Here is a 20,469-nt window from a genome sequence, read left to right as displayed (position 1 = left end):
CGCTCGTCGCTCGCTCGCCCGCACCGTCTCTTATCTCCACACGGCTCTGACCTTTATGCGCCGTGCATTCGCCGCTCAGTTTCCGTTGAAGCGATAGACCGCACGTACCTTCGCCCGCGGCGGCGTATGCGCTCGCTGCCAGCGTTTTGACAGTCGTTGTCTGCAATCATTCAGTGCGATCTATTCATGTTTGTTTGTGCGCGCTCACACCACGCTTGTGCATTCAGTTAGTAATAGTCGGGCCACATTTTCCAACGCACGCTACACATGCAATGCTGCCCGGATCGGCAGTGCAGCAATACAGGTGCGTCCCTTCGCACGCGCTGCCCACGGGAAGCGCTTCTCATCAACACCACCGTTTCACACGCGCCTTCTCGTGGTCATCGAGTCTCTCTTCATGTCGGCCTACTTACGCCGCAGCACACCTGCTTACTTAATCAGCTCATGTTTACTACAATTCATAATGCTACCAAAGCCACTCACCTTACTTCGTATGACATTGCTGTGTTGCTATCGCATTCATTGCTTCGCTCTTAGGGCGAAACTGTGACATTTTTTTTCCACGTACATGGAGGCGGAGCTTTTCGCATCTATCCGTGGTATTATAGCGCCCACCGACGCCGCAACGCGGGGCCCTTTGGTCGGCGCTCTTAGCCGGTGCCTTAGCGCCGGCTGTCAAAGAATTGAAAAATTAAGAAGCACAGCGCGTGCTCGAGGCGCAAACTCGGCACGCGCAGTGTCGTTCTAGAAGCTAGCCACGCTGGTCGTCGCAGCCGCCGCTCGCTCACCACCTTCGCCAGTTTGAGTTGGGACGGTGGCACGGCTCGTACGGCCGCTGTCACGTCATCCTACAGTGGAGCTACACTATTGAAATTCTAAAAATTTTTTTTCAAGTTCATGACATAACAGTAGGCAATAAAAACTACCGTGAAGAGCGATTATATCCCGTTGTTGTGTCCGGGTCTCAGGAGGCTATTGGTGCATGCGCGTAACTTTCTATTTGCAGATCTGAAGCGCAGTATCCTGACTGCGCATTTGAAGACCGAAGTTTTGGAAAGCGCCGTATGTGTTGCACTTGTAATAGACGAGCACCAAAGTTGCAGTTAAACATGTCTGGAGTATGTCTGGTGCTGCTTGAAAAAAAATTCGTCTAGGAGCGTTTCTTTGGATTCTTTTTATCTCCAGATAATGTGCCGCCGGCAATGTTCAAATTCTTATAATATACTAAGTTTGATGTGAGATATAAATTGCACACTTTATTTCGTCGCAGGATTATCCGACACCATATTTTAATTTTAAAAAATCAAATGTAACGTTAATGTACCGACACGTTCCCATGTTAGAAATGTAACTGGAACGCGTTCCATTCGCCTTAAAGTAACTAGTAACGTGAACTCGTTCCAAGATTGGGAAGGAACGAGGAACGAGCTTTCGTTCCTGTTTTAGAGGAACGTGTACAACGCTGCTTTGGTGAAATGTTTTTTCCGCACGTTCCGCCTCCGTGAAAGTTCTCCCCTGCGTTCTAACGGCGCCTCGGTGAGGCCAAATGAAAACGCGCTAAACGTCTGAACGCACTCGCTTGCCCACGTGTTCATAACTCGAAGGAGCGCTCCGCGGCGTTCAATTGGACATAAATACAAGGGGTCAGGCAAGGAGACACCCGAAAGGCGAAGCATCAATGGCGATAGCAACTTAGTAGAGAGCTATACGGAGTAAGGATAGTAGTTTTATCAGCTGTATAAACTTGGAGATGCAGCAGCACCCGCAACGCGCAGAACTGTTGTCGACGCCGTCGCTGTTTTGCTCGCGTTCGCACCGAACGCGCGCGGCGTTGGTGACTGTTGCCAGGGCCTCTGGGGGCGGTTCGGAGGTTTTTGACGAGATCAGAACGGGAAACTCGTCGAGCATGTCGGAAGTCTTTACCACCTTCTCGCCTCGCAACGTTTTATTGCGATAGCAATTATATGGACACTCAAAAGCAGATTTCTGCCGTCGGCGTCGCCGTCGCTGTCGCCGTCGCCGTGAGGTTCCGTATGACGTCATTTGGAGAAGAAATCGTCGCCGCGCGCCGAACGCTGTATGTGCGAGTGAAAGGGCGCGAGGGGCGCGTCTTTCACGGGGAGTGAACGCACGGCGGAGAACAAACGCGCGTTCTGCGCCGTGCTCGCTTAAGGGCTGCAGAAGTAGGCGTCTCTGTTCTCCTTCACAATCACCATGTATGTAGAGCAAACGCGCCTTCTTCCAACGAGCGAGAGGCCGTGGGGGAGGGGGAGGGAAGGGAGGCGACGTTTAGCTGCGGCACGCAGTGCCTATTTATATCAGAGGCTCCGGCAACAGTCACCAACGCCGCACGCATTTTGAGCGAACGCGGGCAAAACGCCGATGGCGTCGACAACAGTTCTGCGTGTTGTTGCTACCAAAGCCGCTCACCTTACTTCGTATGACATTGCTGTGTTGCTATCGCATTCATTGCTTCGCCCTTAGGGCGAAACTGTGACATTTTTATATAAATACACATTTGGTGCCGCAGCTAAAGGGTGTAGTTCGCAGCGGAGCAGTGACTTGGTCACAGCCGGGGCAGCGGCGTTGCTTGGGAGCCGGGCACACATCCGCGCGGTGGCCGAGTGCGCCGCAGTGAAGGCAGTGCTCGATATTCTTTTTGAAGATGTAGCACCTATATAGTACGGAGGAGTAGTAGATGTGCTTGGGCACCCAGTCTTGTTCGAAAAAGATGATGATGGCCTCCGTGGAGCCCATGCGTCTAAATTCGAGAATGGGAGGGTTCTGCTTGCGATTGAGACGATGCTGAATGTCTTCGTAAGAGTGGGCGAGAGGCACCCCGTGGACCACACCGCAGGCGCAGTCTTCGGAGTAGTCGTAGGCGGTGTCTTTGATGAGTACGGACTTGATGGCGAGGTAGTGGTGTCAGCGTTGCGGGTCGGGAGTTTTGATGAGGACGACGTGTTGGAGGGTGTTGATGATTACGGCGTCTGGCTTGGCCTCTTGGTGTCCGAGGCGGGCTGCTTGCAGAATCCCATTGTGAAGCGCAACGCCGTTCACGGTCCGAAGGTTGAGGCCGCCACGGGGACGAAGGATGATTTTATGATCGTTGATGGGTAGCTTGGGGTGGCGTTGGGCAGAGAGTTGGGGCGGCCGGGGCTGGTGCCTCGCCAGAGCTTGAGGCGTAGTTGGCTGCATACATTTCTCGGCAGCGGCGGAATTCGGAGTAGTGGTGGGGCGGGAGTTGCGAGTCGAGCTAGGATGAGTTGGCTAGGATGAGTTTATCCGGTCGTAGGGGAGAAAGTCGGGTCTCCTCCGAGCCCCGCAGGCCAGGTTTCGATTCCCGCCCAGATCAAAATTTACGTATTTTTATTTTCAAAGGGATTAGTTTACTTTGTTTACATGAACCTGCCTGCTAAATTTGTCATCAATTCGAGCATTTTTTACGCGTTTTTACTCTTTGCCGGCGGCCATTTTTGGTAGCGTCATTCGGTCACGCCGTCGACTACAACTACGGGTTTTCGCATAATGGGGCATATAATGCTTTCGCATTAAAAAAGTGGAAAGGAATCGGCCCCAACATGGAATGGAGCCTTGCGGCACACCAGACGTAGCAGCAACATCATCTGAGCAACTCCCATTCAAAACAACTCTTCGACTTATACCTGTGTCACACGGGTACATTTGGAAGGTCTTCCAGTTGACGGCCTTCGAAACGCCACAACTCTATCGACACGAAGGAGTTGTCGCGCTGCTACACGGCACTTTTGAAAAGCCGTTGAGTGGTTCTCGCAAAATTGTGTGGCGCTGCAGATCTTTATTTTCGTTTTCATGTCACCAAATGTTAAAAAAACATTAAAACCACTTAAAAACGCTATAATTTATTTTATGTTGCAAAATGGCGGCGATATGACGGCATCCGGCAACACATGGAGTAGAGGGAGAGTGTACTAGACAACATGGATGAAGGAATGAACACAAACACGTAGCTGTTGTCGAGAGTATGTGCAGTTCGCACATATCTAGTGGCAAAAATACTTTATTGAATAATTAATAACACTCATGTATAGTATTTTTAGAGCATTTTGGTTGGATTTGTTCTTTCTAACCGTGAGTACGAGCACACTGTGAACGAGACGGCATGTTCGCGCTGTTTCCGCTTCCGTTGCTCAGAGGCCATCGAGATCGAGATTTCGATAGAGCTGTAGGGTGCTCCGTTGACTCGATAGACTATTGACTCGGCGGCCTACGTACCGCACGTGTAGCAGCTTGAACTTGACCTTTGAGTCAACTGACTATCGGTTGGAAGGCCTTCCAAACGCCCGTGTGACACGGGTATTACTTACTTAACAACACGGAGCTACAGCCTGTATATTCATAAATGTATTCACGTGTTCATAGTACCGCTAATCTTACCTGGTCAACCTATTACCGCTTATCTTACCTGGCATATCGACATTAGTAACAATGCGGATCGAACGTTGGGTTATTGGCTCCTGTACACTTATAATGCCACCATCCTCTCTCGTGTTACTATAGAAAACACTAATAGGAACAAAATTTGAGTATACATGCTATGTGTGAAATTCCATTGTATTTATTACCTCATTAGAACTTAAATTTACTCCACTCGTTTTATATGTTCAACTTATCATCGAATAGCTACTCTAACCCCAAATAAAACTAAACTTGAATTTGTAACCCGTAAACTGATACAGTCGAACCCGGATATATCGAATCTGAAGGGGATCACAAGAAGTTCGTTATATAGGTAATTCGGTATATAAAATAATAGGCCCTCAGGTAAGCGGTGGCTTACGGGTTAGTGCATCCGAGAGCCGCTACTTGCCCGCTTGACAGGGGTATAACTTACTGCACGCAACATAGGGAAAAAAGCAAGCACACTTTATTTACCCGCAAACAAATGCTGGTTCACTTTCAACTTCATTGAAAAGTCCAAGCTGATTCTTTCTTTACACTTGTAGTGGCCATCGCTTGCGGAAAATAAACTCGTGAATAGGCACTCACCCCACACGACGACGCCTCCAAAATGGGATAGTAGGAATGTTGACGTCCGAGGTAGCATGAGGGCCAGCCGAACAGCCTGACGGGGCTCCACTGACTGCACTATCTCTTCTCCACCTCCAGGTGCCAGAATACCTCAAAGTGTACAAAGAAGTGCACTATGAGTTCTTCTGCGCGGCGCCGCGTTCGATATATCGAATGTGCTGGTGAACGAGCTTTCTTTATACGCGTGCACGAGCCCGATATATTTGCATGGAATTTTCAAGGGGATTTTACAGCTGTTCGATATACAGAATAATTCGTTATAAGTTGGCTTGATATATCCGCGTACGACTGTATCTCCGTCACCACATATATGACATCGTATTGATCAGCTGTACAAAATACGTATCAGATTTAGTCACATTAACTTCCTTCAGCTCTTTCTTGCCTCGCACAGCCCTTGAATGGTATCGCCTCCCCAAAGAAATCATAAAGAGTACAAATAAACGCTAGTTTCATGCAACATCAACTACCGTACGTTGTGTAATCTGAATTTGTTAATTCCTTACTATGTTCCTTTTAAATTCTTTGTAAGGTCAGGTAATATGGTATAATTGTAAAGCTGCCTTCGTCGTGCGCACTGAACATTTTTTCACGTACCACCAGCTAAAATTACATGATTAGAAACTTACTTTTTAATCATTGCAATATTTGTTTAGCCTGCTCAACCCACTTCCTTCCGTAATGCCTTCGAGTGCTGACGGCGCAAATAAATAAATTGTTAAACTGTAAAAAAATATTTTTTGGATGAGAGGTGGTCACCTCCGGCAATGTTTCATCATGATCATCAGACTATATTTATGTCCATGGCAAGACGAAGGCCTCGCCCAGCGATCTCCAATGACCCTATCCGGCGATGTATAAAATATGTGCATTATTTAAAGCTACATAGTTTAACACTACGTAGCTAAACTCAGCTATTCTTCTGAAATAACTAGTCAGTTGTTCCTCTTAGCCGCTTATTTTTTCTGTGCATGAAAGTCTCTAGTTTTATTTGCTCAAATGACAACCTAATTAACGAGCTTTTGAAACTTATATCGCTTTGGTAAATAAATGGCTATATGTTTTCGGACTCACGCGCTAAAATTAAAAAAAAAACGTACATTGCTTTATAAATGCAGTGAATGAAATTGCTGCGAAAAGACAAAGCCGTGTAATACATTTGAGCTTTTCATTACATGCCTATAGCCAGGAAGTTTATGCAGCCAAATGATTCTGTATTATTACATTCTCAAATTCCTACGGCATTTCCCCTATGTGGAGAAGCCAGTTTAACTTTTAAATGATTCGCAATTCGACTTTGTGATGTTTTGACCATATATTTGATAGGGAGAAATGTGCATGACCAACAGGAACATATGTTTGAGGCAAAAATTCTTAGCAAATTTTGCAAAATAATCTGTGTTTACCAACTGAACAGCATATTTCTACCCTGGAACAGATAGGAAATTGAAATGAATCACATGCATGCATGCAGTGCGAGTATTATGAAGTACAGTTTCAGTTTTATTTCTTTCAATTTATGATATATGATAGTTGATGTGATAACTTCAATTTCCTGTTTTATGTTTAGGCTACTAGCTGACACTGGACAAACTATATTTTTTTTGTCATAACACGGAATACAGGCCCAGAGTGCGGCTCATAAACACATCGGGATAACGAGGTGTAATTTGTGGATACATTTCTCGCTATGGGTAATATAGGAGCCCCTTTCTCGCAAATATGTCTTGGTTGAGAGCGCGTGTGGTGAAAGTGGACCGATTGCCCGCGCTTTCCGTGCAGCTACTGAAATGACTGTGACAGCCTTTCGCTGTTTCAAGCTTTCAGCCTTTCGATGCCAAGCGCCTGAAATATACACAAACAACGCGCTTGTCCAGAAGCAGAAAAGTCGCGAGCATCATGCGAAGGGAGGGATTACTCTTGTACGGGTTAGTCACGTCCTTGAGCAAAAAAGAAAAACCGGGGAGTGACAAGTCATTTTTAACGACGGGCTGTCGCTCTTATCGTTATCACAAATGACGACTTGCGCCAACGTACTGCGCTTTGTCGGGAAGCTGTTATGGTTCATTCTTTAGAAAGGGTATTTATTTTTTTCCGCAAGGTAACTTACGTCATCGGGGCAGATTTTAAAACATAAAGGTCTTGTGTCAGGCGGTGGTACCTAGGTGACATGAACGCCCGAGAAAAATGGACTTGTACAGTCACTTTCTTTTGGAAGCGCTGATAACGTTGTAATTTAAACCACAATAGAACTTCGTACATGGTATTTTTCGTAACAGATTACCAGAAGGCTAATCAGTCCTCATATTAATGAACTTATAACTTTTTACCAGAGGCACTCTCAGATGACTTCAATATATATACAATAAAGGGCTCCGTAATTTCCACTGTGGCTTTACGTAGGTACGTTGGCGCACTTCATGTAATAATTCCAGTCAGCCTACTCACGTATAGCGCATTACTAATCACATCTACCATGGCCTCGGCTACATCCCAAGAAGCAATTGCCTACCTATTTTGATTACTTAAGACTCGGTAGGCTTAAGACAGGCCAAAATTCGAATAGGAATGCGTAGTATGGAATTAGTATGGAACCTACAGTGATCTAGAACGTATGCATTACACTCGAGTCTGTCCAGAATTGGACAGAACATTCATTTACTCTGACTGTTCATCTATCATCAGTGTTAATAAACTAAACGCATCCTGTGCCGATCTTTCCCCCCATCTAACCCCAAATTCAGCTGGGCGCAGGCTACCACCCTGCGTCTGCTACAAACAAATACGTACCCTTGACTCGCCCGCCTCCACCTTATATTCCCTGAAGTCTACAGTACACCCAACTGCCGGTGCTGTGGCACTCACCCGGCTACGCTTCCGCATATGCTGTGGGAGTGCCCAGCACAGTACAGACACATTAACAACACGACCCCCTCGTCGAGGTTGCGTGAGGCTCTGTGGAGCTCCGCCCTCGACGACCAAACCTGGGCGCCCCAGCACGCCCGTGAGGTGGCGGCGAGGCAAGCCCTCGACGTCCCCTCATGGGAGGCTTAGGCCCGGCCATCATAAAGTGCTGGTTCTACAATAAATGTTTATTCCTCCTTCTGAGCTTCTATCGCTAGGTTTGCGTCGTGAAGTCGCCTGAGCTTGCACAAGTTCTACAATTCTACGCTCCAATATCCCATCACCAAGAGCTCGGCGCTTGTCATCACGAATAAGCTAAAAAGCAACCTCGCCTTCAGAACATATAGTCAGCGTCAAAAGCTTTCGTACCCCGGAAGGTGAAAAAATATTTATATTTCTACGCCTTAGGCACGCATCGTGGTATTCAGATTTACAGCGTATACTGGTCTAGAGTAAATAAAACAAAGTTTTAACACGAAAGTGTTTTATGCCGGGGTCCACCAAGACTTCACTGACGTATTTCCGTCACGGAAATACGTCAGCTTACAATGTATACGAACATAATACAAAGAAAGAAACCAGAAGAAAAAGTTCCACAAACATGCAAAATTTGGAAATCGAACCCAGGACCTCTCGGTCCGCGACGATAGATCGCCGAGCGTTTAACCCATTGCGCCACAAACGCATTTGCAGAGAGCTACACAGACGCGCCTTATATATCTAACACTCCTCCGTGTACCCGCGCTCTTGCTCGGGGCGGTGCCGCCGCCTACGAGCAGAAAAGAGAAGTACTGCATTATGACACTAACGCGCACCGACAGTGAACGCTTCGGTGGTCTCAGCACTACGACGCCTCCATGCCAGCATTCGAAGGGACGCTGGCATCAAGAAGCACTACCAACGCCACCTAGGTGGCGTTCACCGTACTCAGCACAGCGGAGCGTGGCCTCCGCAATTAGCTCTGAAAATGTTTCTGAAGTTGATCGCGGAGGCTGCAATTACGACGCGCTGTACGCGCTGATTTGACTCGGTGACGCTTCAGTTACGTGCTTTGTCTTGCGCGTTGTATTAGTGTGTCAGTTACGTGCTTCGTCTTTCGCGTTGTGCTAGCGTGTGCAGCGTAGTGCAGCTTCCATATGCACGACGGTTGCTCATGGTCATCGACGTTGGTAGTCGTGATGGAGGAGACGTGCCACCAGGCGTCAGCGTGGGTGCATCAACGCCTAAGGGGGCTTTAGCCACAAAACACCAATAGACATTATATATCAATGTGCAATAAACATTACACTACTTCTGTGAAGACACGTTTCACTTTCGTGTTCTATACCGATTCCTATATAAGAGGGATCAACCACATTTTTGATAGTTTTACTGGCTGTGGGCGTAGCTGCGTTGAAAATGAACTTATTCACAGAACCTCGGCCGCGTAAACTTTTGATGGCGACTGTGTGATTGAACACCTGCATTTTCTTTATTCTGCACACAATTTTTTTTTCATGAATGGCCTTCCAGCCAACGTCATGCAGTGCTTACACCTGGTTAATTTTCAAGACAGCCATCTCAGACATGACCTATTAAGTAGAAAAACTGTAGTACTATTATGTAGTACTAACTATTATGTAGTACGTCATTATTATCACCAATCAGGTGTAATAAATTTGTAAACAAATAAAGGATGATACCATATTGCCTATAAAATTTTACTAAAATCTCAGGACTACTTCAAAACTTCGAATGTTCGTCTTGTGTACGTCCCTATGCTTTCTAGCAAACTGAAAGGGAGAAATTCAAGGGTGAAATTGACATCTCTTGTGGCACCATGGCAGAAAAGGGTAGGTGTAGCTTAGTGGGCCCATATGAAAGGATCAGCTGCGATTGTGCTACTCACGCACAAGGAACGACACTTTTGCATTTTTTTACAGGCAGTAAAGTGATAAATGGTGTCAGTGGACGCTGGCGTGATTATGACAATACCACCGTACCGATATGGGTCATAAACGATTCTAATAAGGGAACATTTCTGCAAACCCTCACGGTCCTTTCTCATGTTTCTTCAATTGTTCAAACACGTTATATTTAGGGTAGGAAAATATTCTCACAGAATTACTGAAGAATTGTACCAGTAATTATATCAAGATGCTGCGATCTGATTCAGCAATAGAGTTAGTTAAGAACAGAACAGCAGAATGCGATAGCAACTTTAGTGATTGTAGCGGAAAACAATGTCTTCTTGCAATACTGTGGGCATAACTCAAAAAGAGTGTGGTCTGTGATTGGAATCGTTCTCTATTTTTACACGACAAACTACATTAACACGTCCCGGTGTCTTTTCGCATAATTTCCAATACTCCTCTGCGTACGTCGTGGTAAAAGGATATGAAGACCTTTAGTATTTCGGGAATTTCGTGAAGGTATATGGGAATGGTTCAAATGATAAGACACGTGCGCTGCATATTGAGGATAGCATGTTTATGTTTCGAGGTATTGGTTTGTACTAAGCAAGAAAGCTTGTGAAATAATTCGGACAGCCTTCATTTGCACCGAAGATCCGGTACGCAAAAATTCTGCTTTGATATAATGCAAATATACTCAGTCAAATAGCTTCTGTACTCCTTTGTAACAATACTACGTCTGGGGCTGCAGCCAAGTTTCTACTTCTCCGTCTTTTAATTGCACACACGGGACGCTATTTTTGTGGTACGTTTCAGGCTGAACAAAAGTCGCACAAACACGCCTTTGCATGACATAGCTGAATAGGCAAATATATTTCTTAGTAATGCCTTCATAAATGCTTGCCTTAAGAAAGAAATGAAATTTGAAAACACGTAACCTGGGTTTATTGTCTAAAATACATTACACCTAAAGTGCAAAAGAAGTTTGGAAGCACGTTCGCATGTTCACGAAACCAGTCAGCTATTTTTTTTAAGGAAGACGTTGGTACAGTAGAAAGAAACGAAACAAGAACCGTAACTAAATGACCTGCGTTTCGGAATATGCCATCTGGCGGGAAACCGCCAAACTAAGCAGCGACAAAGTGATAAAAAAATAGCGGTGCTGCTGGCTTCGAACCTGCGAACTGAGAATCGTGGTATCAGTGATCCTAGGGCGCGATCTTGTACGCGTTCCAAAATGGAACGGAGGCGGTTCGTTCTTTACGTCACGAAATAGGCGGTCCGCCATATTCGCGAGGACGAGATTAAGCAAAGAGCCAATGAGCGAAGTAGACGCCTGCGTCACGCTTTTGACGTCTGCTTGGGGACCGTATAACATACTTAGAAGCGTTTCTAACATGTTGAGAAATATCTGGCTATTATGAATGAGTAGCAAAATGTGTTGGTGTTGCTTTTCAAAGATTCAGTTTGGAATGCGGAACGAGTTAAACAAATTATTGCGGTTAATGTCTTGAAATGGCGCTAGGTGGTGTCGCCTTTTGCGAAACGTTTAGTGGTGGCGCTATCCACTACCCCGTTTCAAGCAATGCTTGTATGCATGTCTCCACCACTATTAAAATTCAAACGGCGCGAGTTTTGAAGCGGTTGGTTCGGTCGAGCCGTTACGTGCGGAAAGCCATGTAGGAAAACGTGTCGGCTTCTGCACCCGTTATGGGACCGCGCGTTTCCGAGGGCCAGCGGGAGACGGTGCTCGCTTTTATGGAGCCGCATCTCCAGCTGGCTTTAAGATCCAGCGAGCTGGGCCGGGCTTCAGCCTTGTCGACCGACGACAGCTGTGGTAGCAGCTGGCCGACGTGCTGAACGCGGAAGGGCCCGTTGTGAAAACGGTCGACCAGTGGAGGAAGCAGCAGGTCTACGAGGCCCGCCGCGATGCTACCGCTATAGCCCAAGAGCAAATGTGAGTGACCGTCGAATGGTCCGGGCGATTTGTCCTTCGACATTGGTGTGTATTTTCAGAAGCACTGGAGGGGGTCGCGCACCCGGCTTCCGGGGCCGAGTGCTCCAGCTGACGGGCGCGGTCCGCTTCCGTGGCGTCACCGACCTACCCTACCAAGAGGTAAGCACACTGCCGGCGTAATATCATGCGTTCCTGAACGGTGCCGACTTAGAGTTTGCCATTATCTGTAAGTGGTACCTTTAGCAGAACGCGACACTATTGGTGAACAGGAAAATAGCGTCGGAAGCTTTAGGTTGGTGGATCCTTCGGTGTCATTTTATGTGAAGGACATAAATATTATTTATGCTCTGTTATCATAAGTGAATCATGAATCTGGAAAACAAGCCAACTTTTGATGTAAATAAGAAATATGCGTTGTATTAAGGACTCGGTATCCTATCTTGCCAACGATCAACAGCCGGGCAAAAGGTTGGTTGGCCCTGAAAAGGGTTGTTTGGTGGTAAGAGATGAATTTGAGTAGATGACTGAAAAGTAGTTCCAACAGGTTCTTGTCTGCCCAAACGGGCATAGCTTGTACAGGACGCGTGACACTGCCAAAGGATGCCATCAGGCCAGTGGCTCTTTAACAGAGAGAGAGAGAGAAATAACTTTTTTTTATTCTGCGATAAAAAATGCATCAGTGCCCTGAGTCCAGGGCGTCGCTTGCAGCATGCTTCAGCGCTAGGCCGATGAAGTCCCCAAGGAATCGTTGGTCGTGAAGGGTGGTTGCGGCGGTCAGCCACTCGGAGGAAGGGGTAGATGGGAGGGATGAAGGTTTGGGTAAGGGGGGTAGTTTTGGATGGCATTGCCATGGGATATGTGATGTGTTAGGAGGATAGACACTACAGTGGCTACAGCGAGGGAGGTGGGCAATTGTTGTGCACGTTGCAATTCTTGACAACAACAGCTTCCAGCGATGAGCTGGTTGCGAGTAATCAGCAACTCATATGAACAATTCCACCACAATTATTCATTTCATGTGCTGCGAAGGATCGAACAATCCACCACCCGGCTCGCCATCGCGGCAGAGAGGACGGCAGTGGCTCAGGAGGGCATACTGGAGAAGGTGCGCTCCCTGGCACTAGTCGTAGCTGGCCACCTGCAACAAGAAAGGAGGAATTAATTTATTGTTTATTTTCACCTATTCAATTTCATTTTAGTCATTTATTGTTTTATGAGTTCAATTTATCTTGTTTATTTATTGTTCTTTGAGTTTTATATCTTCACTTTCATTTTATGCACTTATTGTTGCTTCATTTTGAGTTTTACTATTTAAGTTTGATTGTTGCCTTGTATGAGTAATGCAGGAGGATTTTTTGGACGAAAGGTGTAATGCGTGCACCCATTTTTGTATCGTAGTATTTTCCTCTTTCTATTTACACTAATCCAGCTGCAACGCCAGCGTGCTTTCTTTTATTTACACATTTCGAAGACACTGGAATCATTACAAGTAGTTGTCGATTTCTGTGTATGGGTTTTGTACTGTGATATTTATATTGGTTCACTATGTTTTGTAGCTTACTGCACTCATTATGAAGCGTTACCGCATAGTGTTTGCACTGTGATATGTTCATTTCGGCACAGTGATGATAAGGTACAACTACAATGTGGTCTTTTTTCAGAGCACCAAACTAGTCACTCTGCAAGTTGCATAGTTTCACAAATGAAAATGGCCATCATCATTGCACCACGCCGGTGATTGGTTTCCTCTAGTTTTCGTTCCAAGTGAGCAAGAATAAGTTTTAAGTGTAACACGTTCTGGGTGCTGTGAGATTGCAGAGCTAATTATTCATGTTGTATGTAATTTATGTTTCATCACAGCTGGCAAGTGCACTCACCTTTCTACAATTATGATTCACCTGTTCTTTAGCATCACACTGCAATTGCTGTCGAAAAATGAATGCTTCTGGTGAGTGACTGATAACACTGAGAAGGGAATTGACATACCTGTCAAAGTCATACTTTCTTGCAAGGTCACTTAAATGTAACTGCAGGTTTTATTTGCCGTGGTGAATACGAATTGTGTGATGCTCATGTTGCAATGTTCTCACATGCTTTGCTACGTGTAGCATGCTGTATGTACAAGGTTCATGATGTACAGAGGTCAACACTCATGTATAGAACACACTTGCGAGGACCAAAGCAGCCACATAAGCTTAAGCCGACCACCAGGTCGATAAAAATCAATAGGAACTGTACATTTAGTCACGCAAGCTCACATACAGCAGATATTGTGCCACATGTCGTCATCAGATTCGCCAGCGCAGTCCTGCAAACATGATTTGCGCGTTCTAGAGATGTGTGTTGGCCTCTGTACTTGTCGTCATAGCATGTAATAAAGTTGACCTTTGTATTTTTTGTGCTTTCACGTTAATTTACGTCTACCAATTTAGACATGATGTGACGAGTATAATGTCAGAACACTCAGTGCTAGATTTTTTTCTTTTGTGGTTGAATCCGCATTCATTACGATTTACTTGCTTGCCTCGTCTGCGTATTCATGCTTGCATGGAAGTTTTCATACACCTAGCCCAAGAGGTGGCTAGCAAGCATATTGCATCGTTCCTACTAATGTACACCGAGCGCCCGAATGCACAGGATGTGGCGGTTGCGATCATTCTGGTGTGTTTTATGAAAATTATGCAAACCTGTGCAAGAGTCTCTGAGGTTTATGCAAACCTTGGAGCCTCTTGCACAGTGAAGAGGGTACAATTGTTTCCGAGTCCACGGCTGTGGCATTCTTTTTGAAGGATTTTTGTATAACTTTACTTCGTTTGCGTTTAAATTATCATAATCTGTCGGATGTTTCGATTTGGAAACATTGACCATCCGTATGGAGGGGTACTTGATGTGTATACAAGTTCCTTAATGTATTTTCCACTGTACAAACACAGCCTTGTGATAGCCTAGGGGCATTGCAATTTGTATAAATAAATTATGTATGTGTTATGAAAGCTCACCATTCCTGTGACATCAATATTCCTGTGACTATCAACAAAGTTGTTACCAACTAAAGTGCTCTGCCCTAGTTAGGGGTACACATTACGAATACTTACCAAGCAGAGACTCGCCAGGCTGCAGTTGTGCGGCGAGGCGCGTACACAGTGGATTATGCTGCCACATCCAAGAGTCGTGGCCCGAATCAGGGAGCCGGAGGTCCACAACAAGGATGCAAAGTTCCGAGTTGCACACCTGCAATGAGGAGCAATACAAAATAGCGCTGCAGATATGCTCAAAATCCCTTTTTGCCATTCATATGCAGAAAACAATACATACATTTACGCTGGTATAAGCAGCTACACTGTTTCACTCATAGGCGTGCACAGGGTTTCGCATTTGGGGCCCTTTGTGCGCACGCCTATGGTTTGCACTAAGTGATCGCTAAATGAAAACTTGGGGCACGAAATTGCGCAAGAACACCCATACACGCCAAATCCAGCCCATGCAATGGTTGTAAGTACTTCCCTGTTCAAAATGCTTCCATCGTATCTTCCCTATAGTGTATCGATTTATGCTACGACTGCTGCCCATGTTCCTAAATACCTCCAAAATGCACAATTCCATTGTGTATGCACGCCAGAACGAAAACACAATTTTGGTACGGCAAACGGCTCATGCACAGAAACACATGGCACTCATCATTACCGCTGACATGTCAGACTTCAACGAGCTCGTACCCCGCATGTCCTCTTTTAATCGTTACATTACTAGTTATGCCAGCTTGGGCATTAAACTGAACAATTGCTACTATGCGCGAGTAAAAATGGTGACTACAGTTTGAAGTAAAACATTCCAACGGTACTTACGACTATGACGTTGAGGGCGTAATAACCCTTTCTCGACATGAAGCTCGCCGTGTCGGCCGGGCTAAGTCCCTCTGGCTTCATAACTGCGATCAACGTGCCGTCGACGCACGCTAGCACGCCTGGAATAGCACCGCGTCGCGCAAACGCCGCCTTTGCCTCATCCTTGGCAGCCGGTGTCAATGAAAAGTCCACCAACTTTCTCCGGGCAGACACGGAAATGATGGCCTCCGTCACCTCCTGGATGGTGTTGCTCGCGGCCGGCTGCGCCATGCCTATTTGCTCCTCGCGACCAACGCTCCTCCGGAAGCTTCCAGTGCCGAAAAATCGCAGCGCGCACAACACCTTCCTTTCTGTGGAAACGCCACTGGCTCGCTGGCATCCAATGATGGAGTCAAGCTCGTCGCACAAGCGACGCACTGTTCGTTTGGACAGACGAAAATATTGCCGGAACTCTTCCTCCGTCAACTCTTGAAATGCATCATCTACCTCGGGTCATCGTCTCTGCGCGACTGCAGCAGCCGCACAGGCGACACGAAAAGACACGGCAAAAAAAAAGAAAACGCCATTTTCTCCAACTGTGGGGATTCCCGATTTGGATTGAACCGGAAACGAAAGAGGCTAACTGTCCCAAGTGCTTACGTTTTAATCCAATCCAAGTCGTCTGGTAGCCGTTCTAATCCGTTCTATCGAAACGGACGGACTCGGCAACCGTTCCGTTGCGTTCGTCCGTTAGCAGACGACACGGAATGATTGACAGCAGCAAGACGTCACGGTTCACGTCACAATTGACGTCATGGCGTTCGTCACGGTTCAAATTGACCAATCGTGTGCGGCTCGATGGAACGGAACGCCTCCGTTCCATTTTGGAACGCTTACAAGATCGCGCCCCTAATCTGTGGTCGCGCAGAACGCTCGGCTATCGGTTCGACGTGCTGCTGGAGGCAAAAACTAGGTTTATATACGTACCACAATAAATTCTGTGACCTTGTTATGAAAACTGCGATTTTGGGACGACTTTTTTGCCATTTCAAGAGTTGCTGCTGCAACTAGCTGAAAGCCGAGTCATTGAAGTTGATGAATCCCCGGTAATACGTCGATCGATGCAATAGGCTCATCGCAAATTGCTTTTTACTGCCGAAAAAAGCCTCCAAAATTTGGCCTTTTCCATAGACTCCCATACTTCGAACTTCCCCCGCAATTTGGAACGGGTTTTCTGTCGTAAGTAATGGTACCGCTTGCATGAGATGTCGGGCTAAGCTCCTAGAGCCTATTTCCACATTAATATTTTGAAAGATGGCTTCTATGATTAGTTATTTGGGAAAAACGACGCTCGCCCATAGAAAATGCGCATGTTTTCAGAGGCGGCCGCTAGAGGCGCTGTTCGGCGATGTCCCAGATTCCTGGTATTGCAGTATGGGGCCTACATGGAGCGATGACACGAAGACAAAGATGCGACGTGTGATACTTGTCGAGAGAACAATGGCGATGAGAGTTGCATACGCAAAGAAATGTGAGATAATATGAATACATTTAGGTGTTCAATATCATTTGTATTCCTGTGCCACTTACCCCCCCCCCCCCCCCTGAAGGCCTATCCAAGAATTGGCAAACACCCAATGGCACCAGATACAGTGACCTATGAACAGGGTAGTCCAAATATAGAAACACTGAGAAAATCAAAGAAGTTAGTGACTTGTCGTGCTAGAAGAAGACGACAACGAAGTGCGCGCGAATGCACGGGACGAGATGGCTCGAGAGCGAACTGCACCGAACGCTATTGTTGACTCCAACGCCTAAGCTATGCCACTTAACGTGTTCATGTTCCCTTGTTTGTAATAAATCGTCGGCAGCCACAACCTGCTGCACAGACGTAACAATTGGCGACGAGGAAGACTCTGGGCCCATCGGCCGTTCACCGATGTCAAGGAACGGAACGGCATGGCGGCGCCTGACTTTGGTCGTCTACCCGAATTCAATGGCAGCTCTGTCTCCTGGAGATCCTGGTATGGGAGGCTACAGTTCTTCTTCGAGGCTAACGACATTACGGACGATTCCAAGAAACGTGCTCATCTGCTAACGTTGTGTGGAGAACAGACTTATGACATCGTCTGCGCCCTCGTTCAACCCAAGCAGCCCAACCAAGTTAGCTACGATGATATAGTTGAGATGCTCAAGGCTCATTTTAATCCGCAACCTTCTGAAGTCTTCTGCAGGGCAACGACGTGACCAACGGCACGATGAAACGGTCAGTGATTACGTCACAGCGCTCAAGAGGCTAGCAGCAGAGTCCAATTTTGGAACAAGCGCAGACAATGAGGCCAATCCAACAATCCTGCCTCTTGAGGTAATGCTGCGTGATCGTTTCATTTGCGGTCTTCGGAACGAGCAGGTCCAGCAAAGGCTGTTCGCGGAAAAGAATTTGGCATTCAAGGACATTCAAGAAAGCCTTTGGCATTGCACTGCGAGCTGAGAACGCCGTCGAAGACCAGAGAAACGTGAAAGCGGAATTTAAAGAGATTCACGAAGCCTGCACAAGCACCTCCAAGACAGAAAACCAACGTCACTCGAGTACCTCTTCCCAAAAGAAGAAACAACGCTGTTGGCGTTGTGACGCGCAACATGGTCCGGACACTTGCAAGTTCCAGACAGCTTCCTCCAACTACTGCAAGAAACGCGGACACATTGAAAAGGCGTGCCTGAAAAAACAGAAAGAGGCAAGAACGAACAAGAACATTAACATTGAATAGTCCCGACAAGGAACTTCGACAACGGCCTCAGCACCAGTCACGACTCAACAGGATTCACCAGACGGGGCACTTTACGAGCTGAACACCTTAATCGACGCGTCCAGCACGCAGAAGGTCATGACTCAGCTACGCGTACATGGCAAGTCTTTAGAGATCGAAGTCGACTCAGGTGCAGCCTGCACACTAATCAGTGAGGCCACGTTCAAGTCCACGTGGACCGATGACCCATCACGGCTTGAGACAGACAACATCCTCCTACGCACCTGGTCAGGCCACTCCCTTCGTGTTCTCGGATGTGCAACGGTGGATGTAACGCACAGGAACAAGACCCTGACATTACAGCTTGTCATCAAGGCAGCAGGGTGTAACCTCCTTATACGCAACTAGTTTCCTCATCTGGGTGTACATATCACGGGCATCAATGACGTATAAGGCGACGAACTTGTTTCCATGCTTCTGGACATGTACCAGTCTGTGTTCGACGAGAACATCTCAGGACACGTTGGTCCTGCAGATCTAGGTACAGCTTGAACTCGTGGAAGGAGCGAAACCGAAGTTTCTAAAAGCCCGGCCGGTGCCTTTTTGCGCTGCCGTCAGCTGTAGAAGCTGAATTGGATCGACGGCAAAGTCAAGCTGTAATGGAGCCCACCCAAAGCTCCTATTCCCACCTGGCACCGGACCCAGACACCATGGCACATGGTGCACGTTGACTTCGCGAGGCCACTACTCGGGTGCACCTACTTGGTTATTGTGGACGCACACACAAAAGTGGGTGGAAGTTCGGCACGTGACGCAAGCAACATCCGCGGTTATCATCGACATGCTCCGAAGCCTCTTTGCAACGTTTGCCATTCCCCGAAAGGTCGTCTCCGTCAACGGAAAAGCCTTTATTTCCACCGAGATAAAGCAGTTCTACACGGAAAATGGCATTCAGGCTATAACATCACCAGCGTACCACCCTGCAACAAACGGCCAGGCAGAACGCTCTGTGGCAGAGCTGAAGATAGCACTGCTGAGGGATACAGACAAGTCCATACAGTGCCGACTTGCAAGATTCCTGTATCGGCAAGACACAACTTAAGAGAAGCCAACAAACAATCACACCAAGAACAACATAGGGGAAATTACTTGTACTTAATAATTGAATTAAACAAATGATAAGTTAAGGAAATGAAAATCGATGAAAAAACAACTGTCCGCAGGTGGGGAATGAACCCACGTCTTAGCCTTACACGTGCGATGCTCTTACCATTGAGCTACCGCGGCGCCGTTTTACCATCCACTTTCCGGGGTATTTATGTTTTACAACTAGAACTAACTCAGGGAATGTTAGCCAGCGCCGCCACTCACAAACCATAGGGTGGATGTGGAATATCCTTTCTGCCGCAGGCGTCACGAGCACGTGAACTTTTTGGGTGATGACAACTGGTCAATAAACCCACATACGCTACCTGAAGGCATCATTGTTGTCGGATTCGAGCCCTCGTTATGTAATGAACGAGAAGAAAGGGCACCGAGGGGCCCGATTTTTAATAAGCATATCATAAGAAGCCAACAAACAATCACACCAAGGACAACACAGGGGAAATTACTTGTACATATTAATTGAATTAAAGAAATGATAAGTTAAGGAAATGAAAATGGATGAAAAAAGAACTGTCCGCAGGTGGGGAACGAACCCACGTCTTCGCATTACGCGTGCGATGCTCTCACCATTGAGCTAGCGCGGAACCGTTTTCTCATCCACGCGAAGTGGGTATCCACGAAATGGGTACGAAGTGGGAACTTGGGCCAGCATGCACGCACCCGAACGCGCGTGTCCAAGCCGTTCCAGAAATGGAAGCACGCGCTCGCAATCTTCCACACACACGAAAATATTAAATATCACCGTGACTGTCAGCTGGCATCTGATAATTTTCTCCAAACATTTTCAGGAAGCGCGCCAAATATGATCGATCAGCTGGACCAGGGCAGGCAAAGTAAAGTAAGAGAAAACAGAAGAAAGTTAACGGCCTATTATTGAGGCAGTTCTTTTTTGCGGGCGACAAGATCTG

At 46.7% G+C, this 20,469-nt stretch overlaps 1 protein-coding gene across 1 annotated transcript; it reads right to left on the bottom strand.

Moving 5' to 3' along the window:
* Window positions 1–11,527: 11,527 nt before the first annotated feature.
* On the bottom strand, window positions 11,528–16,013 carry LOC119444643 (uncharacterized). The gene is made up of 4 exons (XM_037709011.2): window positions 15,669–16,013; window positions 14,919–15,054; window positions 12,880–12,961; window positions 11,528–11,804 (listed from the first exon to the last, which is right to left on the bottom strand). Exons 1-4 carry the CDS (start codon window positions 15,936–15,938, stop codon window positions 11,528–11,530), a joined length of 765 nt encoding a protein of 254 aa, XP_037564939.1. The 5' UTR covers window positions 15,939–16,013.
* Between the last annotated feature and the right edge of the window lie 4,456 nt (window positions 16,014–20,469).

Source organism: Dermacentor silvarum, chromosome 3, assembly GCF_013339745.2.
Source record: "Dermacentor silvarum isolate Dsil-2018 chromosome 3, BIME_Dsil_1.4, whole genome shotgun sequence".
NCBI classification, from domain to species: domain Eukaryota; kingdom Metazoa; phylum Arthropoda; class Arachnida; order Ixodida; family Ixodidae; genus Dermacentor; species Dermacentor silvarum.
The sequence above is the reverse complement of the archived record's forward strand: the minus strand, read 5'-3'. Positions and strand labels throughout refer to the sequence as shown.